At 29.7% G+C, this 26037-nt stretch overlaps 2 protein-coding genes across 4 annotated transcripts; both read right to left on the bottom strand.

Moving 5' to 3' along the window:
- Positions 1 to 1572: 1572 nt before the first annotated feature.
- LOC112779771 (transcription factor bHLH25) lies at positions 1573 to 4888 on the bottom strand. Its single transcript, XM_025824111.3, has 4 exons — positions 4667 to 4888; positions 4237 to 4545; positions 3014 to 3382; positions 1573 to 1860 (listed from the first exon to the last, which is right to left on the bottom strand). Exons 1-4 carry the CDS (start codon positions 4688 to 4690, stop codon positions 1756 to 1758), a joined length of 807 nt encoding a protein of 268 aa, XP_025679896.1. The 5' UTR covers positions 4691 to 4888; the 3' UTR covers positions 1573 to 1755.
- Positions 4889 to 19211: 14323 nt separating this feature from the next.
- LOC112779422 (transcription factor bHLH25) lies at positions 19212 to 23238 on the bottom strand. 3 transcript variants are annotated; one of them, XM_025823688.3, is made up of 5 exons: positions 22867 to 23040; positions 22500 to 22709; positions 20298 to 20406; positions 20017 to 20216; positions 19212 to 19428 (listed from the first exon to the last, which is right to left on the bottom strand). In XM_025823688.3, exons 1-5 carry the CDS (start codon positions 22906 to 22908, stop codon positions 19357 to 19359), a joined length of 633 nt encoding a protein of 210 aa, XP_025679473.1. In that variant the 5' UTR covers positions 22909 to 23040; the 3' UTR covers positions 19212 to 19356. The 3 variants fall into 3 exon arrangements, with proteins under 3 accessions (XP_025679473.1, XP_029151193.1, XP_025679472.1); XM_029295360.2 differs by having other exon boundaries at positions 20017 to 20406; positions 22500 to 22660; positions 22867 to 23238; XM_025823687.3 differs by having other exon boundaries at positions 20017 to 20406; positions 22867 to 23238.
- Positions 23239 to 26037: the final 2799 nt, after the last annotated feature.

The raw sequence follows: 26037 nt of genomic DNA on the forward strand, positions 1-26037 counted from the left end.
GCTAACACAAAACACCTTTTATTCTGTTCTAATTTGGGTGAGCAAGAGAGGAAAAGAAGGAACAGCCACCCATCACCCATATCTACCGGTGGTAATGGGGTAGATTTTTGCCTATCCAACCCAGTTTTATCCTACAATAATTCGTATTGAACTTATTCTGTTTTTACTTGTGTATAGTAAAAAGTTAAACACTAATTCATTTTTATAGGTATTTATCTATTTCTATAATTATTAAAATTTAATAATAAAATTAAATTTTAAAATATATATAATTATCATTACATATATAATATAAATTAAAAAAATAAATATGATAAATATTATTAATTATTTTATATATATTATATATACCGAAATAAGTAAAGAAGGGTTCAACCTAAATCCATCCCTAAGAATCCACTTCGATACAGAATGAGTAGTTTTTCGTCCCAAACAAATAGGGGCAAAGTGATTAACCACGAATTTAGATAGTGTTGCCATCCCTGTCTATATCACCAACAAAAAACACATTTTATCTCCACCAACAAGTAGGGTTATCTTGGTTAGTTATTGGTTAATATTATGAGAGGGGTTAAATATTAATGTGTCTAGATTTGTGCCACCACGTTTACAAGTTCTTGGACGGTACAACTTGTCTTAGTCAATATAAACTAATTTGATATATCAATTTTAGGTGAAGTTGGTGTAAATGAATCATGGGCCAAATTATTCATCTTTAGACCCTTAAGTTCTATTGAGGGTGTCATGGGAATTGGGAGTAAGGGTCATATATTATTAAGAAAGAATGATGATGAATTGGTTTCGTTTGATTTGGGTACTCAAGTGATTGAAGAAATTGGTATCAAAGGATCAGGACTTAGCCAAACACTAATTTATGAGAAAGAAAAACTTTTTACATATTGGAAGAATAAATAATTAGTTTTATTTTGTAATTTTGTATTTTTTAAAAATTATGGCACAATATTTATCTTATGAAAAAAATTTAAGAGCAAACAAAATTTATTGTTTTTTGTTAGTACTTTTAACTATTAGTCAAATTCTTTTAATCCAACCATATACTTTTATTTCATATTTTTAAACATTAATAATTAATTATTACTAGCCAAAAATAATAAATTTTACGAGTTCTCTAGCATTCTTTTTATTTTATTAGAAGACTTGATAAAGATTGATGTTATATATAAAGATATATATATATCATAAAATCATTTATTTTAAAAGTTTAAGTTAATAGAAAGAGGTAATATAAATAATTATATCTCTAATACGTTCTCTTAAGTAAGAGTCTTTTTTGGATTTGTTTTTTTTTTTTTGCATAGGAATTCTTTTTTTTTATTTGCATTATACTATTTTTTTTTTAGATTCACCAAAGATCGAACTCTAAACATTTTAGATACAGAATTCTGATATTATATTATAAAATTACTCATTCTTAAAGTTTAAATAGACAGAAAGAGATAAGATAAATGATTTTATATCTAATAATTTATCCATTCGAGTGAGGTTCTGATTTATGATTTATTTTTCTTTAAATAAAAATTATGTTTATCTTAAACTGCAAATTAGAGATCAGAAATCAATAGTTAAGCCTAGAATTTTATATTTTTTTGTTTGTGTAACAAAAGCAATATATATTCGAGAAAGATTATAAAATCCTTCCCCTCATTTTTAAAATTGACAATTACTAGCTAGTTTCTCAAACAAGGCGATAATAAAAGACAGTTTTAGAAGAAAATTGGTTTGATTATTGATACACTAGCATGGACCACCATTATTATTATTGCATCTCATAAACTTCAAAAGATACTCCCTCAACGTCTTCACCAGATCGTTCAATGTTAAGTTGAATTCCTCGTTCATCTGCAATAAAATTCACAACAACTTACAACATACTCGATTATCTAACTCAAATGACTTGCAATATATTAAGTTTATAATAAATAAAGCATCTAGATTAGGGCTGACAATGGGTAGGATAGGATAGGGTTTGGACCCTATCCTAACCCTACCCGCGGGTTGAGAATCTCTCAACCCTAACCCTACCCGCATCCTAAAATTCTAAACCCATCCTACCTTACCATACTCGCAGAAATATCAAATTTTTTTTCAAAGTAAATATAAAATTCAATCATTTCGAATTTTATACATATTAATAACATAAAAAATTCTAAATTACTAAATTAACTAACTAGTTTTAGTGGTTGTTCATTTATTATAAGTCATTACATAAAGGAGGTTGTTGGTTCAACTCTCAATTCCTTCACTATATACCTAATTTTTATAAAGTATGTATTACATATGAGGTGCGGGTAGAGTAGGGTAGGGTACACCCTAAACCCGTACCCTACCCTACCCGTAGCGGTAGGGTAGTCTACCCTACCCAAACAAGTTAGACCACGTTGGATACCCGCAAATAGGATATGAATTGCCAGCCCTAATCTAAATAATATCATTTTCATAATGGAATTAATCTTATTTGAGTCAAATTAATAAATTTAATTTTAAGTAATATTTCAAATCAATTCTTAGAAAATATTTAGTTGGACACTTTCATTTCTAACCAATTTTAATTACTAAATTAGTCTATATGAACAAATTTACTTGAAGACTTAAAAAAAAAAACTTAGATTGACTTTTTTAGAGAAATTTTTTTTTAAATAAAATATTTTTATTCAATTTAAAATCTATTTGGATTCGTCTTTTAAAAAAAGTATTTTTATTAAAAAAACAAAAATAAAAGACATTTTTAATATTTAATTTTTTTTTAAAAAAATCCATTCAAATGTAAAATAATTTTTTTCAGTTAATTTAAAAAAAAATAAAAAAATAAATATTTTTTCAAAAACTAATTCAAACTAACCTGAACTTGTTAATTTTTAATAGAAAACTTGTTAATTTTTAATAGAAGAATTTGATGTAAAATTAATTAATTAATTTAATTAAATAAAATATTAAAAAATTAATTTCATAATTAAAATTTATTAAAAACTAAAATAATTATTTATTACCATACCAGAGCAATGATGATAACATTGAGAGTAGAGTTTCCAAATGGCAAGAAGCTGCTACAAGCCAGAGAGAGATTATTATTTTCCAAAAATGCCAAGAGCTCCAACATGATTCCATTTCGTTTCTCACAATGGATTCTAATTAGTACTTCCTTTTCTAACAATCTAGCTTCCACTTCTGGTAGCACCATTTCATTACCACCAATGTTGTTGTCATTATTGTTTTTGTCACACGGCAGAGAAGAACAACAAAATTGTGATTTTTTCACAATCAATTGTTCTTTGTTGTTGCTCTCTTTCTCAAGCAGTGCTATGCGTTCTTGAAGTTCTTTCACATAATTTATTGCTTCTTGAAGTATAGATGCCTTGTCTATCTATATAGAATAAATATATATAGAGAAAAAATGTCATTGTTTTCTTCTTCAAAATATATATTTTTTCTCTCTTACAAGATTAAAATATATTTTTAATCTATTTAATTAAAATTGTAAATTAGTGATATTTATTGTTTATTCAAATCACAATAATAACAATATAATATATATTTTTTAGAGTGAATATCGAATCCGTCCTTGACAATTACCTCGAAAGGACTACGAGACCCTTAACAAAAAAATATCCAATTCGACTTCTGAGCTTTATTTTTATGGGACTGATTAGTTTCTGTGTAAAAAAACAAAAAAACAAAAACACTGATACAAGAGCTAATCAGTCCCATAAAAGTAAAGTTCAAGAGCCGGATTGGATATTTTTTTTTAGGATTTGGATCTCTAAAATTTGGATTTTATTTTAGAGAGTAAAGTGTGATCTCTCACCATTGATTTTATAGGTGGGACCAAGAATAAATATAAAAGAGAAATTATTCAAAGGTAAAAAATCACACTTTACTCTCTAAAGTAAAATTCAAACTTTAGAAGATCCAAATCCTTTTTTTAAAAGTCTCGTTGTCTTTCAAAATAATTGTCAAAGCTGTTTAGGATTTTCTCTATTTTTTAATATAATAAATTTTAACATTTTTATCATCACATAATATCATTAATATTTAAAATTCAAAAATTTATTAAAGACTGATAAATTATTGATTATATAGCATTTTTGTATGGATAATTATAAAAATAAATGTTTATAATAATTTATAAAATCGATTAACTCCTTTAAAATCGTAATACTATCAAATTTTAAGAGTTAAATCGAGATTTTAAGTGAAAAAAAAAAAAATACTACTTACCTTCTTCAAGCCAGGAATAGCAGCTGCAAGTGCTATGAACTTCTCAGCCATTTGTTGTCTCCTTTTCCTCTCAGACATTATATGATCCAATGCCTCTATTGAATTTCTTGCCTTCTTTGTTGTTCTCTTATTATTATTGTTATTCCCTAAACTACCCCTTTTGGAGTTCTTCTTCTCTTGTTTATTAGCCTCATCACCAATAATAATAATATTATTATCCTTATTATTGGAGCTATGATCACCACCATTGAAGCTTAAAATCTCTTCAAATGATACACTGCTTGAGCCACTCCCACCACCACTTATTTCCTTCCACAAAAAAATTAGAACAAAAAATGCAAATTAATTTTAACAAAAATAATAATAGCATTTAGAACTAGCATAACTATAATGGTAATTATTATTATAATAATAAGAAGAAAATAATTACCAAATGAGAGAGCCAATTTTCCATGTTAGGAAAAAACTGAAGTAGCTTCTGTTTCTTTTCTTCTTTCTTCCTCTCTTATTTTTTATTAAATACTTTAATTTATTTATTTATTTTTCACTCGGTGCTTCAAGCTAGGGGAGAGGTATGTATGTGTGGATGAAGAGTAAAGATGGAAAGAGACAACTCATAAGAGAAAGACATGTGATTTATTATTGGTGGGGTAACTTAGAAAAATCCTGACATATGGATATAGTCTTTATTTCCTCTCTACAGTGAAAATGGATTTTAATATTATAAATAAGAAAATTTTAATTTTTTTTTTAATGTATGAAACTTTAAATATTTTTGTTTTAAAAATATAATATTTTATTAGCAAGACATTATTATTGATCATCAAAATTCTTTTATATTTTTGGTATCTATAATTAGGAGAATAAAAAACCTTCAACAAATTAAAAAGAATTTGAATAAATACAAGTTAATTTTTAAAATATATTTATAACTGTTTTTAAAAACTCCTCAAACTTTTTAAAAGAGTAAATACAAATACATATTTTTTTAATATTTCAAAATATTTATTGACTGCAAATTTTTTAGGGTCAGATACAAAATCTTGGAAAGAAAACAACAATGTAGCCCAAATAGTCGAAAGCTAAGCCCAAAAAAAAAAACCCATATACAAGCATTCACGTATAGAATTTGGGATATAATTTGAACCAAAAAAAAAAAAAAAAACGAAAGAAAGGATTTGAGCCTTGAGGAATGGTGTTGTGCCATAGAAGATGACGATCCCACGGTAGTGTTGGTAGGGGTGAGCACGGGTAGCGGGTACCTGATTATCCGTCCGACCCGTCTGAATACGAACCAAACCAATTAAATTGGTTCTGGAACCAACGGGTAATCGGGTCCAACTCGAACCAAATCAATGACTATTTCTAGTGATTGGTTCGGATATCGGTTCTGGTGGTGCGGAACCCGAACCAACCCGTGAACCTGATCATATATTAATTAAATAAAAAATATATATTTCTGTTACACTTTTGTATTTAGCTTCTAATATGTTTGGTATTTAATATGTTTGGATTTTAATGTGTTTAGTGTTTAATATGTTTGGATTTTAATGTGTTTAATTTTTAATGTATTTGGTGTTTAACATGTTTGGATTATTTCTATTGATGTTACATGTTTATTGTATTTGCTGAATTTTTAAGATAAAAATTTGAAATTTTTTATGAATTTCAAAGTCATCGGGTACCCAATTACCCGAACTGAACCAATCCGTTCTTAATCGGTTTGATTTGGTTCGGGTACATACACAAAAAAAACAAATCCAAACCAAACCAAACCAATTACATTTTAATTGGTTCGGTTCTAATTTTACCTTGAACTCAAACCAAACCGATCCGTGCTCACCCCTAAATGTTGGCGATTTCGTATTCATACTTCATATTTGTAGTAATTAGAAGGTTCTGTTGCATGTACCACCGGTTAACTGCTGCCGACAAAAAGTCAATCGTCTGCCATCGCCTGCTGTCAACAACCGGTCAAGTTTTTTTTTTTTTTACGATATTTTTCAATTTGATAGATCAAGCATTAATTTGTTATAGGTCTAAATTTTATCTAAAAGTCTATCGCTGGTCAGTAAATTACAGTATATACAAAATAAAATTCGAGCCATGATACTTTCTTAAGTAGACAAATAAACTTATTATTCGACCAGTCCAAGTTAGTTGGCGAACCTCTTTATTTTGAATGTTTATATAATCAAATATTAAAGTAAAAAAAAAAAAGAATTTTTTGTAAAGTGTGCAAACTAGAAATCCCTCGTAGTTCACTACTTTAGTTATACTTTTTGGGTTTTTGAAATGAATTATGTATATATTTTGACTATTTCGTTTAATTTACATTTGGGCCCATAATTTCAGCCAATTTGGGCCTTGTGCCATTAATCAGTAACTATATCCTTATGAATATTAAGAAGAGCTTGACCAAAAAAAATGAATATTAAGAAGAGATTATTAAAATTATACCTAAGAAGCTCATCCTTTAAATCCAATTGCCTTATTACTAGCTACAGTGGAGGGAATATAATTTCAATTGGGGTTAGAGTAGATAGTGGGCTGCGGGATCATTGTTTATGGGCTTAGGATTGGTTTCGGTTGGTTTTTCAAACCGGACACGTCTAAAAAAAAAAGCACGTCTTTTTAAATTTGAATAGAGCTGCACATGAATCGGATAATATCCACATATCCGCGGTAATTATCCGCATCCGATCCGAATTTTGCGAATATTATCCGATCCGCACTGTGGTAGGATTAGATCGCGAATTTGGAAGTGATACCCGCAGATCCGATTCGCAGATCCGAAAGATCCGCACATCATATAAATAGCTAATGTTATTCTGACCTAACCCGAAATCCCTAATGTTACCTTACGGCGCTCCTCACCTCTCTCAAACTCTCACTCTCTGGACTCTGGACTCTCCTCTTAGTCTCAGACTCTCAGACTCTCCTCACCTCTCTCAGGCTCTCCCTCTCCTCTATGACCGGCTCTACCTCGTTGTAGTACACATTGACACGCTCTTGCTGCAGATCGGTGTTTTCAACGTACCTACAAGTTGGATCTATGCCGTGCTCCTCGCACACGACCTCCCAGAACTTGGAACCGATCTTGTTCCCGCATTGCTCTCCTTGAACGTGAAGGATCTCTCTCATTCTTCTTTTTCCCTGCAAAGATCTAGTTCCCACTATATATAGCGCACATGCAAAGCTGTAAATCCCTCAAACCCTAATCTGTTTCCGCTGTTAAAATCTAAATCATATTCTTCATTCTCTGGCTCTCTGCACATTTTCGCTAAAATTTTTATCTGTTCAGGTGTTTTCTTATTTGTGATATTTCTGTGTGTTAAATTTTTGCTACTTTATTATGTTTTCAGATTGTTGAAATTTTCAAAAGAAAAATGAAATCCGTACCTAAATTTTGACGCATACATTGTTCTCTGACCAGTTACTTGAAGCTATGTTTGAATGATGAAAATCTTGTAGTTAGAACCCTAATTTATAGTTCATAGATTGCCCAATGATGCACAACATAGATTGTTGAGCGGCTACTCGTATTCCTTCATAATCTGATCTGTAAACTGATATAGTGATATATGGTTTATATGGTTTAATTGTTTGAAAATTAAGATGGTTTATTTAATTGCAGTCATATGGCACTGAGGGTCTGTTGTCTGTAAACTGATATAGTGATATGGTTTATTTATTTGTAGGATTGTGTTGGAAAATTAGAATGGCTGATAAACAAGGACTTACTAACAATGCAAGTGGGTCTGAAGTTGGGAGCATTCCTACTCCACCAAGTGTCGTTGGATCTACACCAGAAGAATCAACAAAGGGAGGAGAAACAAATACCAATCCAGCTTTAAGTGATGCTTCTTCTTTGGCGACAACAGCACAATCTGGCCAGTCAGGTAAAAAAAAGTCTAATAGACCCTCGTCTATTGTTTGGGACCACTTAAAAAAAATGATGAGAAAACTAAGGCTCAATGTAAACATTGTTTGAAATGGTTACAATGTCATAGTCGTAGGGATGGGACCTCTAACCTAAAAAAAACATATTGGAACTTGTGTGAAGAACCCGAAAAATCATGTTGATAAAAAATAGAAAACTCGTGTTCACAAATTCTAATTTAGAGGAACCACAAAATTAAAGGCAGTAGACTTTAATCAAGATCGGTGTAGGCTTGGACTTTGTAAGATGGTGATAATTCATGAGCTTCCATTTAGGTTTGTGAAAAATACAGGTTTTAAAGGTTTTTGTGGTGAATTACAACCTCAATTTAAGATTCCGAGTTGTATAACAGTTGCTAGGGATTGTATGCAGTTGTATGTAGAGGAAAAAACCAAACTTAAGTCCCTTTTGGAGCTGAATCATCAGATGGTGTCTTTAACTACTGATACTTAGACGTCTGTTCAAAACATGAACTATATGTGTGTAACAGCTCATTATATTGATGATGGGTGGGCATTGAATAAGAAGATCTTGTCTTTTAATTTGATTGCTGATCATACTGGTGTTACCATAGGAAAAATTTTAGAGAAATATTTAAAAGATTGGGGTATTCGAAAACTTTGTACTGTAACTGTGGATAATGCCAGTGCAAACTTTGTTGCTGTGAATACTTTGGTTAAAATCATGCGAGAATGAAATGGTTGTACTATGTTGGGTGGGGAATTCGTTCATTTGAGATGTGCTGCCCATATTTTAAATTTGATTGTTTGTGATGGTTTGAAAGATCTACAGTCATCTATTGCTAGGATTAGAACTTCTTGTAAGTTTGTGAAGTCATCTCCGTCTAGGTTAGCAACCTTTAGGAGGGGTGCACATGAGGCAAACATTACGAGTCGACAAATGATTATTCTTGATGTGCCGACGAGGTGGAATTCTACTTATATGATGTTGGAAGTGGCCAAAAAATTTGAAAAGGCATTTGCTTGTCTTGCTAGGGAAGATGCTCATTTTGAGAGATACCTTGAAGATGATGGGGGGCCTCCTTGTGATGAAGATTGGAGTAGAGCTCGTATCTTTATACATTTTTTTACAAATTTTCTATCATGCAACGCTTTCATTCTCTAGTTCTTTGAATGTCACTTCAAATACTTTTTTTCATGTATTGTGTAAGATTTTATGCACTTTGAATAAATGGATTACGAGTGATGATTTGGTGTTGAATGGAATGGCATCAATGATGAAGGCTAAATTTGATAAGTATTGGGATGATTCTGATCATTCTTATACTTCTACTCCTTTGAGTTCAGCGAACAAGCCATCTCTGAACTATCTATTTCTTGTTGCTGTTTTTCTTGATCCGCGGTATAAATTGGAATATATTCAGTTTACTTTATCTGAGATGTATGGTCAAGGTGAGAAATCTTCAAGGATCTTTAGAAAATTGAAGGATATCATTGCTAAATTGTTTGAGCAATATAGCATATGGAATCTGCGACCCCCTGAAGACACTCAAGATGCTATCATTTCTTTGGATACTACACCAAATCCAAGTGTAGAGATGAGTGAGAATGATAGTATTACGGTTGAAGATCCTATGAGCAAGTGGAAGCAAACTCAGAGGATAAAATTAAGTGAGTTGAAGAAAAATGAAATGGATAGGTATTTGGAAGATGAAGTGGCGGAAGATTTTAGTGGATTTGATATATTGAGGTGGCGGAGAGGAAAGACTTTGAGGTATCGTATTCTCTCTTGCATGGCTAGAGATATATTAGCCATTCCTGTTTCTACTGTGGCATCTGAGTTAGTTTTTAGCACAGGAGGTCGTGTCCTTGACCCTTATCGCAGTTGTTTGAGACCCACCACTATAGAGGCGTTAATTTGCACTCAAAATTGGTTGAAGCCTACTAAGATATTGGTTGAGCTTGATGAAGGAGATGTTACGGTTGAAGATCCTATGAGCAAGTGGAAGCAAACTCAAAGGATAAAATTAAGTGAGTTGAAGAAAAATGAAATGGATAGGTATTTGGAAGATGAAGTGGCGGAAGATTTTAGTGGATTTGATATATTGAGGTGGCGGAGAGGAAAGACTTTGAGGTATCGTGTTCTCTCTTGCATGGCTAGATAGGGCTGCACAAGGATCGGATAATATCCGCATACCTGCAGTAATTATCCGCATCCGATCCGAATTTCGTGGATATTATCTGATCCGCACTGTGGTAGGATCGGATCGTGGATTTGGAAGTGATACCCGCGAATCCGATCTGCAGATCCGAAAGATCCGCACATCATATAAATAGCTAATGTTATTCTGACCTAACCCTAAATCCCTAATGTTACCTTACGGTGCTCCTCACCTCTCTTAGATTCTCACTTTCTGGACTTTGGACTCTCCTCTCAGTCTCAGACTCTCACTCATACTCTCAGATTCTCCTCACCTCTCTCAGACTCTCACTCATACTCTCAGACTCTCCTCACCTCTCTCAGGCTCTCCCTCTCCTCTCTAACCGGCTCTACCACGTTGTAGTACATATTGACGCGCTCTCTGCATATCGGTGTTTCCAACGAACCTACCAGTTGGATCTATGCCGTGCTCCTCGCACACGATCTCCCAGAACTTGGAACCGATCTGGTTCCCGCATTGCTCTCCTTGAACGTGAAGGATCTCTCTCATTCCTCTTCTTCCCTGCAAAGATCTGGTTCCCACTATATATAGCGCACATGCAAAGCTGTAAATCCCTTAAACCCTAATCTGTTTCCGCTGCTAAAATCTAAATCATATTCTTCATTCTCTGGCTCTCTGCATATTTTCGCTAAAATTTTTATCTGTTCAGGTGTTTTCTTATTTGTGATATTTCTGTGTGTTAAATTTTTGCTACTTTATTATGTTTTTAGATTGTTGAAATTTTCAAAAGAAAAATGAAATCCGTACCTAAATTTTGACGCATATATTGTTCTCTGACCAGTTACTTGAAGCTATGTTTGAATGATGAAAATCTTGTAGTTAGAACCCTAATTTATAGTTCATAGATTGCCCAATGATGCACAACATAGATTGTTGAGCGGCTACTCGTATTCCTTCATAATCTGATATGTAAATTGATATAGTGATATATGGTTTATATGGTTTAATTGTTTGAAAATTAAGATGGTTTATTTAATTGCAGTCATATGGCACTGAGGGTCTATTGTCTGTAAACTAATATAGTGATATGGTTTATTTATTTGTAGGATTGTGTTGGAAAATTAGAATGGCTGATAAACAAGGGCTTACTAACAATGCAAGTGGGTCTAAAGTTGGGAGCATTCCTACTCCACCAAGTGTCGTTGGATCTACACCAGAAGAATCAACAAGGGGAGGGAAACAACTACCAATCCAGCTTCAAGTGATGCTCCTTCTTTGGCAACAGCAGCACAATCTGGCCAGTCAGGTAAAAAAAAGTCTAATAGACCCCTTTCTATTGTTTGGGACCACTTAAAAAAAATGATGAGGAAACTAAGACTCAAGGTAAACATTGTTTGAAATGGTTACAATGTCATAGTCGTAGGGATGGGACCTCTAACCTAAAAAAAACATATTGGAAGTTGTGCGAAGAACCTGAAAAATTATGTTGATGAAAAACAGAAAACTCTTGTGTTCACAAATTCTAATTTAGAGGAACCACAAAATTAAAGGCAGTAGACTTTAATCAAGATCGGTGTAGGCTTGGACTTTGTAAGATGGTGATAATTCATGAGCTTCCATTTAGGTTTGTGAAAAATACAGGTTTTAAAGGTTTTTGTGGTGAATTACAACCTCAATTTAAGATTCCGAGTTGTATAACAGTTGCTAGGGATTGTATGCAGTTGTATGTAGAGGAAAAAACCAAACTTAAGTCCCTTTTGGAGCTGAATCATCAGATGGTGTCTTTAACTACTGATACTTGGACGTCTGTTCAAAACATGAACTATATGTGTGTAACAGCTCATTATATTGATGATGGGTGGGCATTGAATAAGAAGATCTTGTCTTTTAATTTGATTGCTGATCATACTGGTGTTACCATAGGAAAAGCTTTAGAGAAATGTTTAAAAAATTGGGGTATTCGAAAACTTTGTACTGTAACTATGGATAATGCTAGTGCAAACTGTGTTGCTGTGAATACTTTGGTTAAAATCATGCGAGAATGGAATGGTTGTACTATGTTGGGTGGGAAATTCGTTCATTTGAGATGTGTTGTCCATATTTTAAATTTGATTGTTTGTGATGGTTTGAAAGATCTACAGTCATCTATTGCTAGGATTAGAACTTCTTGTAAGTTTGTGAAGTCATCTCCGTCTAGGTTAGCAACCTTTAGGAGGTGTGCACATGAGGCAAACATTACGAGTCGACAAATGATTATTCTTGATGTGCCGACGAGGTGGAATTCTACTTATATGATGTTGGAAGTGGCCAAAAAATTTAAAAAGGCATTTGCTCGTCTTGCTAGGAAAGATGCTCATTTTGAGAGATACCTTGAAGATGATGGGGGGCCTCCATGAGATGAAGATTGGAGTAGAGCTCGTATCTTTATACGTTTTTTACAAATTTTCTATCATGCAACACTTTCATTCTCTAGTTCTTTGAATGTCACTTCAAATACTTTTTTCCATGTATTGTGTAAGATTTTATGCACTTTGAATAAATGGATTACGAGTGATGATTTGGTGTTGAATGGAATGGCATCAACGATGAAGGCTAAATTTGATAAGTATTGGGATAATTCTAATCATTCTTATACTTCTACTCCTTTGACTTCAGCGAACAAGCCATCTCTGAACTATCTATTACTTGTTGCTATTTTTTTTGATCTGCCGTATAAATTGGAATATATTCAGTTTACTTTGTCTGAGATGTATGGTCAAGGTGAGAAATCTTCAAGGATCTTTAGAAAATTAAAGGATATCATTGCTAAATTATTTGAGCAATATAGCATATGGAATCTGCGACCCCCTGAAAACACTCAAGATGCTAGCATTTCTTCGGATACTACAACAAATCCTAGTGTAGAGATGAGTGAGAATGATAGTATTACGGTTGAAGATCCTATGAGCAGGTGGAAGCAAACTCAGAGGATCAAATTAAGTGAGTTGAAGAAAAATGAAATGGATATGTATTTGGAAGATGAAGTGGTGGAAGATTTTAGTGAATTTGATATATTGAGGTGGTAGAGAGGAAAGACTTTGAGGTATCGTGTTCTCTCTTGCATGGCTAGAGATATATTAGCCATTCCTGTTTCTACTGTGGCATCTGAGTCAGTTTTTAGCACAGGAGGTCGTGTCCTTGACCCTTATCGCAGTTGTTTGAGTCCCACTACTATAGAGGCGTTAATTTGCACTCAAAATTGGTTGAAGCCTACTAAGATATTAGTTGAGCTTGATGAAGGAGATGCCGTTGTTGATTCAGGTATATAATAATTTGGTTCATTTATATTTTATTAATTATTATTTATTTTTTGTCTTTCATTTTAAAGCATTGACATACCATGACATATTTTGTTATTGTTGAATTGAATAGAATTTTCTGGAGTTACTAGTGTCAGAGATCCTGAAGTTCAAAGTGGAATGCAATCTCATCAACCATCTTAGGTATTCAATAGTGCTTGTATTGGTATATAATAATTTATTATTCTAACATGTTTTACTAATTTTTCTCACTTTTTATTTCTTAACAGGAATGAATGCTTGCTAATATAGTGTCAATTGAAAGACTAGAAGAGATATGTCAATTGGAACTTGTTGAGTTGCTGTTTTAGTGTTTTTAGTATGCTGAGATTGCTGTTTTAGTATGATTTAGTGTTGCTGTTTTAATGTTTTTAGTATGCTGAGATTGCTGTTTTAGTATGATTTAGTGTGCTGAATTGTTGAGTTGCTGTTTTAGTATGTTAAAATAATAATTTAGTGTGTTGTTTCACCAAGTGTTGTAATGAATTTTATGATATTTTATTTTTAATTTTTAATTTCTAAGTTGCTGTTTTATTTTTAATTTTTAATTGCTAAGTTGCTGTTTATTTTTAATTTTTAATTTTATGATATTTATGGACATCTTTTGCAAAAACAGCCAAAAACAGGGCCTTGAAACAAATTTTTTATTACACGGATATATCCGATTTCCGATCCGATCCGACCTAAAAAAACGCGGATATGGTATCCGATCCGATCCGATGGGAGCAGTGCGGATCGGATAGAATTTTAGTCTATATCCAATCCGATCCGATCCGTGTGCAGTCCTATGGCTAGAGATATATTAGCCATTCCTGTTTCTACTGTGGCATCTGAGTCAGTTTTTAGCACGAGAGGTCGTGTCCTTGATCCTTATCGGAGTTGTTTGAGTCCCACCACTATAGAGGCATTAATTTGCACTCAAAATTGGTTGAAGCCTGCTAAGATATTGGTTGAGCTTGACGAAGGAGATGCCGCTGTTGATTCAGGTATATAATGAATTGGTTCATTTATATTTTTTTAATTATTATTCATTTTTCGTCTTTCATTTTAGAGCATTGACATACCATGACATATTTTATTATTGTTGAATTGAATAGAATTTTCTGGAGTTACTAGTGTCGGAGATCCTGAAGTTCAAAGTGAAATGCAATCTCATCAACCATTTTAGGTATTCAATAGTGCTTGTATTAGTATATAATAATTTATTATTCTAACATGTTTTACTAATTTTTCTCACTTGTTATTTCTTAACATGAATGAATGCTTGCTGATATATAGTGTCAATTGGAAGACTGAAAGAGATATGTCAATTGGAACTTGCTGAGTTGCTGTTTTAGTATTTTTAGTATGCTGAGATTGCTGTTTTAGTATGATTTAGTGTTGCTGTTTTAATATTTTTAGTATGATGGGATTGCTATTTTAGTATGATTTAGTGTGCTGAAGTGCTAAGTTACTGTTTTAGTATATTTTAGTATGTTAAAATAATGATTTAGTGTGTTGTTTCACTAAGTGTTGTAATGAATTTTATGATATTTTATTTTTAATTTTTAATTTCTGAGTTGCTGTTTTATTTTTAATTTTTAATTACTGAGTTGCTGTTTTATTTTTAATTTTTAATTTTATGATATTTATAGACATCTTTTGCAAAAACAGCCAAAAACAGGGCCTTGAAACAAATTTTTTATTACACGGATATATCCGACGATATTCGATATTCGATCCGATCCGCAAATATGCAGATAGAATCGGATCGGATCCGACCTAAAAAAACGCGGATATGATATTCGATCTGATCCAATGGGAGCAGTGCGGATCGGATAGAATTTTAGCCTATATCCGATCCGATCCGATCCGTGTGCAGCCCTAAATTTGAATGCTATTAGTATTAGGGGATACGTGTTAAAGGGAGTTGAGCCTTTTTTTTCTTGTTGTTCACGTATTCTCTATTCTACAGGGTAAGGCTAATTTATCATGGGATATGTGTTAAAAGGAGTTGAGTGTTTTTTTTTTTTTTTTTTTTCACAATATCTCTTAGTCTTACAGGTTAAGGACTAGTTCGTTGTTGTCACTAGTCAATAAATTACTGCATACACAAGGTAAAATTCATACTTCCGATATTTAAAATGAGTGAGTTGGTCACTCGACCAATTCAAATTAGTCAAGAGAGTCGAACTTTCATTAGTCTTGTACCCATCTCGTTCTGTGTTTGGTACGGGTTGGTTTCTCCCAGCCTATCCCGTATCGGTGACTAAAAAAAAATAAAAATAATTTTAAACACTAAAAAAAAATCAAAGATAATTCTATAAAATATGTATTAAAATTATTTACCAAATAACATATATATTAAAATTGAGTAGGCCTAATTTAACACTAAAAATTAATTCAAGAGATAAAAAATGTTTTATCTTAATCTTTATAAATATAATAAAAATTATATTTTTTATAGAGGAGACTTGTAACAGTAAAAAAGTAAATAAAAATATGGAAGAGAAACTATTGCCAAGCGCAACATAGCTATTGTCACTGTCTCTTTCATTTAATTTAACTTTCATTTTCTAAAATATTTTTTAATGCACAATTCTACACCAATTTATGTGGATAATTCTATAGGTTTAATTAGTTAAAGTAAACTTTTAATTGAAAATATATTGTAAATCTGATATAATTTTATCAGTATATTTAATAGATTTGATAGATTTAATTATTCTATCACTCACTGTAATTTTATCAAATTTTACGATTTTAAATTTTATAATTAATTTATTATTTTTAATAAAATATTAATTAAATTCCTATTAGTATTTCTTATAAAAATTATAATAATTTTAGATATTTATTTTTATAATATTTAACAATATAGTGTATATTAAATACAAAAAAGAATACCCTAAGAATATGCTATTTTTTAAAAACAAAAATATAAGAATTTAATTATAAATTTAGTAAAATAGTTAGAATTGAGAGAATAATTAAGTCTATTTAATTAGTATTTTATAAATATATTACAAAATTATTAAAATAAAAATAGTTATTAAAAAATTAAATACAATGACAAATTACCTCTGATTTAGTATTGTCTTAATTAATTGATTAGGTATCGGTACCAATGTGTACAATGGGTTATTGAGTTATAAAATGAACATCCCCCATACTATCTAGAATAACCATCCGAGTACTATGGATAATAAACATCTTTCGAAAAGATTAAATTAATTTTGGGGTTCACCAAAGATTGAACTCTTGACCTTTTGGATCTAGCGTTCTAACACTATATTATGATACCACTCATCCCAAAAACTTCAGCTGATGGAAAAATGTAACATTAATGATTATATCTCTAATACTCCATAAACTTCCATTGTACACATTGTACAAGTATTCCATTGGCTCCTCATACTTTCCCTTATATAATTAGAGAATTATAAGGTACAAATGTAAATATACATATGAATTTATAGAAATTCTATTTTATTCATAAGCTAAATAATACGTAGCAATAGCTCAAATGGTATAGTTTCTCCATATTCAATTAAGAGGTTGTGGATTTGAGTCTCTATATTTTCGGTAGAAAAAAAAAAACACGGTGTCTAATATTAGATTCACTTTTTATATTTAACGTTATCTTTTTATGTTACAATTATTGTTGGTATTGTATCTAAAATATAAATTTTTTTATTAAAATATTGTTTTTTGTAGTTTTTTCTTTACAAATCAGGTATTATTTTATTGCAATGAGAAAATGAATAAAATATTTTGTATTTTTAGAACAAAGTAACTGCACACGTAAATTTTATATTTTTAAAAAAGATAATTAAGACATTGTTTAAATTTATTTGAACAACTTAAAAAGAATAATTGATGAAAATAATATTTTTTTAATGTCAACTGAATTTATTTTATCTTAACTAGCAAATAAGCATGCAATATTAATACTCCAAATTAGTATGTAATAATTTTGCTTAAAGCAAATTAGTAGTTAATAAATAAATAGTATTGACATAATAGTTCATGATATTTTATAATAAAATTAGATAAATTAGTTTTAAATAATATAAGAAGATATATTATTATTTTTGTCTTTTCAAATTTTAGGTAATTTAATTACTTTATCATATTATTTTTAAAAAATATAAAATTTGTCACATTTCTAAAAGTATTACAATACGATTTATTTTTTTATTTTATTAGATATATATAATATTATAAAATATTAAAGACTAATTTATTATTTTTAGAAACTAATTAATCTAAAATAAATATTAAAAAATAATTTAAAATTTTATTTTTTATTTTATGAATAAATAAAATACATATTTGAACTCAAGAATATGAATCCAGCCCAAAAAACTCACTAAGAGATAAGTAACTTTTAAATTAAGTCATTTTTTATTTGATCAAATAATATTTCATGTGTGATCCGATCTAAAAAATGTATAATCCAATTTGAAAAGCACATTATATTGGTTAAAAAATAAAAAATTAACTAAATATTTGTTGGAAAAAAGTGGTTATCAAATTTTTCCAATAAAAATTGTAACTTGTATGTTAACAAATGTTTTAAGGGTATTTACATTGATCTTGTTTTCCTTTTCAAAATAAAAGCCTTACGTATATATATTACTCTTCTTTAGTTTGTAATATGTTTAAATATTTGCTTTTATAATATTTCACAAAATATTGTATATCAAATACAAAAAACAATATTTTAAAAATATGTCACATTTAAACAAGTTGTAAAAATGCAATTATAAATTTAACAAAATAATTAGAATTGATAGAATAATTAAGTCTATTTAGTACTTTATAAATATATTTTAAAATTATTAAAATAAAATATCTATAAAATATTTATTCACAAATTAAATACCATGAAAATTGGAAGTCAATCAACAAGTCACCTCCGATTTATACGATTTTAACTAAAGGAAAGTATCAGGAGTTAATGGAATATTTGTACAATGTATACAATGGAGGTTTATGGAGTATTAGAGATATAATTATTAGTGTTACCTTTTTTCATCAGCTGAAACTTTTGGGATGAGTAGTATCATGAGATAATATTAAAGCGCTAGATCCGAAAGGTCAAGATTTCAATCATGAGTGAAAAATTCAATCCTTGGTGAACCCCAAAATCAGTTTAAACTTTTAAGAAGATATTTATTATCCCTAGTATTCGAATAGTTATTCTAAATAGTATAAGAGATGTTTATTTTATAATCCAATAGCCCGTTATATTGTACAAATAGTCTCCAGCGGGATCCACTAACTAATTTGGTAAGTATTCCTACCAACATATAATTAATTGATATGACATTGTATATAATTATATATTCTCTTTCTTGTATTGGGAATGGTGCTGGATAATTATTTATCATCAGCAGCCATAAACGTGTTCTAATCAACTTAGAAAAATTGGAGATCTTAGGTAAAAATTATATATGAAAATATATATGTATAAAAAAATCCTAGTTATTATATTATATATGGTTTTTATTTCAGCTGAGTTTATGAAAAGTTCTCACCAAACCAGTAGTGTATATATATGTAGCATTTTTTGAGCAACATTACAAGATGAATAATTAACTAGTCTCCATTGAATGAAACCACAACTTGAATTTGGATGTCTCATATATAAACATATAGAAATAATCATAAGTAATACTTCTGAATGCATGATCTCATACATACAAATATATATATAAATAATTAACTGATGACTATTGTGTCAAGATAGTTAATCTCAGGGTTTTCACTAATTCCTTCACTGTCATGCTGTATCTATCTCCCATCTGCACCACATATATTTATAAATAGTTTAATATAGCAATTCATTCAGAATTTGAGTTACTTATGCAGTTATTAGTAAAAAAATATATATAAGTAAATAATTTGTAATCAGTTAATTTAAAAAAAATAAAATTTAAATAATTATTAATTAATGATAATTAATTAATACGGAGTGCAATTTAAAAATACTTGTTGGCTTGTTATTGGCTAAACCCCTTATTAATTACTTAACGAAATTGTTTTTTAAAGATTTTGCAGCAGTTTTAAACCGTCGTTAAATAGATTCACGACATTTGATTAAGTATCGTTTTTTAAGCGTTTAGTGATGTAAAATCCTCGATAAATAAATAATTGACTAAATATTATGAAAAAAATTAATAGACAAAATGCAATAATATGTTTATAATTAATTAATAACCGTTCATTAGGGGAAAAAACCTAAACCAAATAAAACAAATAATATGAAAAATATTCTAGTAAAATAATTTGCTTAGTGAATGTAAAAAAAAACAAATATTTATAAAGTTTAATATATTCAAATAACACATAACACTAAAACAATAAGGTGATTAATAATAATGGTTAATTACCTGAGCAACAATGGTTATGTCGAGGGTTGATTTCCCAAATGGCAAGACACTGTTATTGAGAACCGAAAGATGAAGATTCTCAAGCTTTGTTAGAATTTTGAGCATCAAACCCTTTTGTTTCTCACAATGGATTATGATGAGCACTTCGTTTTGCAACACTCTTACTTTGACCTCAGGAAGATTAATATTATTGCCACCACCTTCTCCATAATAGAATTCATCACAATTATTATTATTACTATTATAAGAGTTTACTTCTTCGTTATTATAAGACGTGGAACCTTTGTTGTTGTTGGATCCACCACCAACTTCTTGTTCTAGCTCCCTCACACGTTGTTGGAGTTGTTTCACGTAGTTGCTAGCATTGTCAAGGATTGATCTATCGTCCATCTACAACGTTATACATAAAATTTTTCATGTTAATTAATGATTATTATAGAACCTTCATTTTAAAATGAAAAAGAAAAAAAAAAAACTTCGTTGCATATTTAACTTGTGAAAATATTTTTTTTTTAATTTTATCTTTTTAATTATAATTTAATGGAAAAAAATGTGAAGATGATCTTTTTAGGTTTTGATAGATGAAAGACGCGTAATAATAGAGAATCATCAGAATTTATTATTTTTTATCACCAGTTAGCTATCAGTGTTTAAAAATATGAGATAAAGTATGTTGTTGAATTACTAAATTAAATAAATTGTATTGACGACTAAATAATGACAAAAATAATAAATTCTGATGGTCTTTTAGCATTTATCGATGAAAGACCACTTCAATATAAAAATATTGGTTTCGACTTTTACTATTTGTACGGTAGAAATCACATTTTTTTTAAAAAATTTAAGATAGCTGAAATTTTATATTTTTTATTTTAAAAAAATTTGATATTATATTAAATTTCTTTTAAAAATTTAAATTGATAGGATAAACGATGGTTATATTTTTTTTTCAAAACTTTATAATAATGCTTTGCTTTGTAAGTTGTGGATCTAGTACCCTATATTTTTTAACAAAAAACTTGTGAGTTCACATAATAATTTTTTGAGAACCAAATATATGTATATATATTATACTAAATCATATCAATTTTTTTAAGAATTCAAAGATAAAATATCTTCAAATAGTCTCCTTGATTCAATCTAATAATATTCCGTCTTTGAAAACGACGTCGGATCTAAAGAGTGTACCCGTGTCTTTCTTCTTTATTCACTGATAGTAACATTTTTCTTTTTGCAATGTCTTTGATTATATTGTTAAAAAATACAAAAACTACTAATAATAATATTGCTCCAATTATTTCTTTGTAAATTAGATAGTCAATTATAATTTTATAGATTTTATAAAGTAATCAAACTTAAAAACAAAAAAATCTTCAATAATTTGATGACGTATATCTAAAACTAATAATTGAATAGGTGGAGGAGATCCATAAGTAACTTCAAAAACTGAAAGAAGAGAAAATTAAAATCACGACAACTTGAATGGGGCATACCGCATACAAAATGTGATTGTATAACTTGATTTTTTATACAACTAAAATAAATATTCAAAATTGATTTCAATAAGAAATTAGAATGTTAAACATTTTTTCCCAAAAAAAAATTGAAAACTATTTTTCTTAATATTTTTTATACTTTTTAAAATATTTACAAATACGTTGAAGTTTATTCTTTCGTTAAAAAAATTATTTGTTAGAAATTTTCAAATAAAGACAACCTGAATTGCTTCTTGGATAAGTAAAAGCAATTAATAAGCAATTTCATTAAAAAATATAATAAATCACTGGTGTGAACCGTGAGAGTATTTTTTTTTTTAAAAAAGTAATTTTATAATATTGTATCAAAATTTTTATTATTTAAAAATTTAAAATTCGATCTTTGTTTATCCAAAAAAATAATATAAAACTAACTTATCAGAGATATAATCATTTATATATTTTTAATTATTTATCCATTTATGAGTATATATATCTTAGCAAGTTGACTTTCACTCTTATGTAAAACATGAATAATGCACTAAGATACATAAATTTTCATGATAATAAATTTTCATGATAATAAATCACGGCTGCACCAATTGTTTTAACCGTTAATTTCAATTAATATATATTATATATATTTTTTATAATTCAAATCAACGATTAAAACAACGAGAACACCGGTACTTCTAGTGCACTTAAAATGTTTCCAATAAATTTTATTTTATTTTACCTTTTCCAAAAAGCAGCCACATTGTACAAGATTGGATGGCTGGCTAATTGAATAACTAAAATTCTAACAAATAAATAAATTAACATTGAATTTCAGGAATTTATTTAACAGTCAAATAATAATTGATAAAAAAAAAACTAAGGACAAAATCAGAAAATCCTATAGAGCTTATTATTAGAAGTATATTTTTCTTTGAAATAACATAAAAGTATAAAACCCATTAATTAAATTTGAATAATTAAAGTATTATTTTAATTAAAAAAGTTTCTAACCTTGTTATTCTTGAAGCCACTACTGGGTATGGTGGCTGAAAGTGCAAGCAATCTCTCTTCAAGTTCCCTTTGTTTCTTCTTCCTTTGGGTCTCATCCATAATAGGATCTAAAGCTTCTTCTTCAGCAAAATATTGAATCTCTTCATCACAACCCAATTCTTCTTCATCATCATAACAATAATCATTATTATTGTCATCATCACCCATTTCCTATTTTTACATATATATTTCAAATAATCACCAAAACAATAATATAATTTAATTTCCACATACTATATAGCATAACATACATATATATCATACCATATAATAATATCATATATAACACATATAAGCACTAAATTTATGTTAATTAATTTGCTTTTACCAAATCAGAATCCGAAGGCCAATTTTCCCCTGACTCCTCCATTAGTTGGGTTATTGAAAGAAGATAAGGTTGTAGGAAGAATGAATGGATGTGAAAAGAAGTGGGGTTTACAAGATCAACAAATTAAAATTAAAAAAATAAAAATAAAAACTAAGATTTTGATCTGGGGTTCTATGTAGCTAAGAGCAGAGATGATAGTATAATAGAGTGTGGGGTGTGTAGTGTGAAGTAATGCGTGCAATGCACAATTATATGATATATTTATATATATCTAAGTAAATAATATTTAAAAAAAAAAGGGGGCAATGAAGATGAAGAAAGAAGACATAAAAAAAGAAAGGGAAAAATAAAAAAACAAAACTGATTATTGATGAGTTTCAAGGGATGAGCAGTAGCAATATATATCCTTATTATACTCGCTAAACATGCAAGTTGAATCTCAACCGTTGAAATCCTGTTTTTGACACGTGTCAAGAATCGGGAGCATGAGCTGAGAGAGAGGGACAAGTCCGAGCGTGGTTCGCGTGTTCCTTGTTATGTACTAACTAAAATTTATTATAACGAAAGTGAGTTGGGAGCTACATAGTTTGGTTGTTCTTCACTCTTCACTCTTCTCTTCATTCTTGTGCATTTTGTTGTTGTTTTTTGTTTCTTTTTATTTTATTTTTGAGTCCCGTTAGGGAGTCAAACATCTTCGTACTATCTAGAATAATCATTCGAATACTAGGGATAATAAACATCTTCCCAAAAACTTAAATTGATTTTTGGGTTCACCAAGGATCAAACTCTTGACCTTTCGGATCTAGAGCTCTAATACCATGTCATGATACCATTCATCCCAAAAGCTTCAGCTGATAAAAAAAAGTAACACTAATGGTTATATCTCTAATACTCCCTAAACCTCCATTGTATATATTGTACAAATATTTCATTGGTTCCTCATACTTTTCCTTTATTTTTCTAGCTTTACTATAAGGCCTTTATTTCCATGCATAACAACATCACTTCGTAGATTTGTAATGGGTAGAGTTTCTTATGTTAAAATACTGTATCAAGAAATTATGAGAAACTAACCAACTTGGGTTGGTAGAGTGGTGAGCTTATTCGTCCGCTTAAGCAAGTGTCAGGGGTTCGAATTCTGTCTTATATATGCAGCAACGCATTGGCCAGCGGCAGACTCTTAAATAGACCTCTGATTTGCGATGAATTAGTCCTTGACCTGTCGGGTTAGGGGATACCGTGGGCAACAAAAAAAGAAATTATAAGAAACTAAAATTACACTAGTGCATGTTAATAGTAATTTTTGGCCTAACGACAACCTTTTTTTTTTTAGTTTTTCAAGATATTTTTTGATCCGGCAGGACAATGACCAATTTATTGTGGATTGGAGCTCTATTTAAGGGTTTGTCGATGACCAATAGATTACTGCATTCACAAGGCAATGTTCGAACTCTCGATACTTGTTTGAGCAGACTAATAAACTAACCACTAAACCAACTTAACTTGGTTAACGATAATAATTATTTGATCTAATATTATTTTTTTTAAAGAGATATAGATAGAAGTTCAAGTTCTTATTTGTGACGAATTTGTCTTTAACTATAAAGGAGGTATAATTTAGCTGCGGTTTATTTAGAGTTTTATAAATCGTCGCAAAACTAATTATCAGCGGTTTAAAGAATTGTCATGTTTAAAAACGCGGAGATTAGAATTCACAATTCACAATTGATTCGGTTAATCGATTTATACGAGTTGATGAGTAAGTAAAAATATGATTCGTTTAAAGTGAGTCAATTTTATCAATTTCAATAACTCGCGAGTTAAGCGAATTTGATCCCAAGGAACAAACATTTACAAGTTGGCTCATCATTTGTCTTTTTTATTTTATTTTTTTTTTGTTTTTTTAAATATATAAACATTTGAACAATAAAAACTAATCACATTATTTATATATTATTAAGACACACAATATAGTAATACACAGAGAAAATGATGATCGTGACTTAACGATCCTATGTTCCAATAATCGAAGTTGATGAATTTATATTATGCATTATTCTTAATATTCTAGACTTGAAGACTTGTTATTGTAATTTGTTAACTAGACTTTTGTATTTTAATTAATTTGACATGAAAATGTACAAAATTCCACGACTTCTTTGGGGGATGAGATAAGTTTGATGACTCGGCTGAAGTGCAGAATTGAGTTTCTCATGAAATATGAAACTACTTGCATTATATGAATATATGTATAATATTAAAAAAATAAAAAAATAATATTATAACATGATATTATAATTTTATATTTAAAATATTTAGAACTCAATTATTGATAAATTCTAAAAATAAAGAAAAATAGCATAAGTGACGCGAGAGCAAATAGTGTTAGTAGGTTAATTATATTAGTTAATTGTAACAAGGGAATATAAGTCTCATATTGTTTAGAATAGTGAACTTTGTGTTATGTATTAGTTTCATATCGTCTAAGTTATGAAGACTTTTCCTTCTCCTACTAGTATAAATAACTCATGTACCTTTTATTTATGAAATAGAGTTGAAGTTGATTTGAATATGAAATAAACTCTGTGTTTATTTTTCTTTAGGTTCTTTGAGAGGAAGAGGTGTATTCTTGGTTTGGTTTTCTTTAGGCTCTTTGAAAGGAAGATGTGTATTTTTGGTTTGGCCAACCAAGGTGAGTTTATGACTATTTTTACTATAGTTGGGTTGTTAACCTTGCCAACATTGGTGAATCTAAACTATGTCACCATAGTAGGGTTGTTAACCTCGCTAAGATTGGTGACTCAAGCGATGTCCCGGTGACAATAAGACAAATAAAAGAAAAAAAGAAGATAAATATAAAAATCAAACAAATTTAAAAAGATCTTATTTAAAAATATAATCATTCATGTTACTTCTTCATCTCAGTTTAAAGATCAATATCTTTTTTTAATAGAGTAAATGTCTATTTCCGTCCCTAATCATTTGGACGATGGACTAAGCGCCACCTGCAGTAAAAGGTGGAGTAAGAATTTTGTTCCTCTAAAATTAGGACAAATCGACCCTGCAGAAAATCCTAAACAAGAACAAAGTTCATAGTCCACCCCACCCCTTTACCCTTTCCTCCCTTCTTCGCCACCTCCGGCGCTATCTCTGCTTCTGGAAGGTTTGCAA

Source organism: Arachis hypogaea, chromosome 19 (assembly GCF_003086295.3).
Source record: "Arachis hypogaea cultivar Tifrunner chromosome 19, arahy.Tifrunner.gnm2.J5K5, whole genome shotgun sequence".
NCBI lineage: Eukaryota > Viridiplantae > Streptophyta > Magnoliopsida > Fabales > Fabaceae > Arachis > Arachis hypogaea.

Bases quoted from the DNA above. Each gene is read 5' to 3' on its own strand.
- LOC112779771 (XM_025824111.3), bottom strand. From the start codon at position 4,690: ATGGAAAATTGGCTCTCTCATTTG. The intron at 4,546-4,666 runs GTAATTATTTTC...TTTTTGTGGAAG, and splicing joins AAAATTGGCTCTCTCATTTG to GAAATAAGTGGTGGTGGGAG. The intron at 1,861-3,013 runs GTATGGTAATAA...ATTTTATTGCAG, and splicing joins ATGTTATCATCATTGCTCTG to ATGAACGAGGAATTCAACTT.
- LOC112779422 (XM_025823687.3), bottom strand. From the start codon at position 22,908: ATGGAGGAGTCAGGGGAAAATTGGCCTTCGGATTCTGATTTG. The intron at 22,710-22,866 runs GTAAAAGCAAAT...ATGTAAAAATAG, and splicing joins GGCCTTCGGATTCTGATTTG to GAAATGGGTGATGATGACAA. The intron at 19,429-20,016 runs GTAATTAACCAT...TATGTGGTGCAG, and splicing joins ACATAACCATTGTTGCTCAG to ATGGGAGATAGATACAGCAT.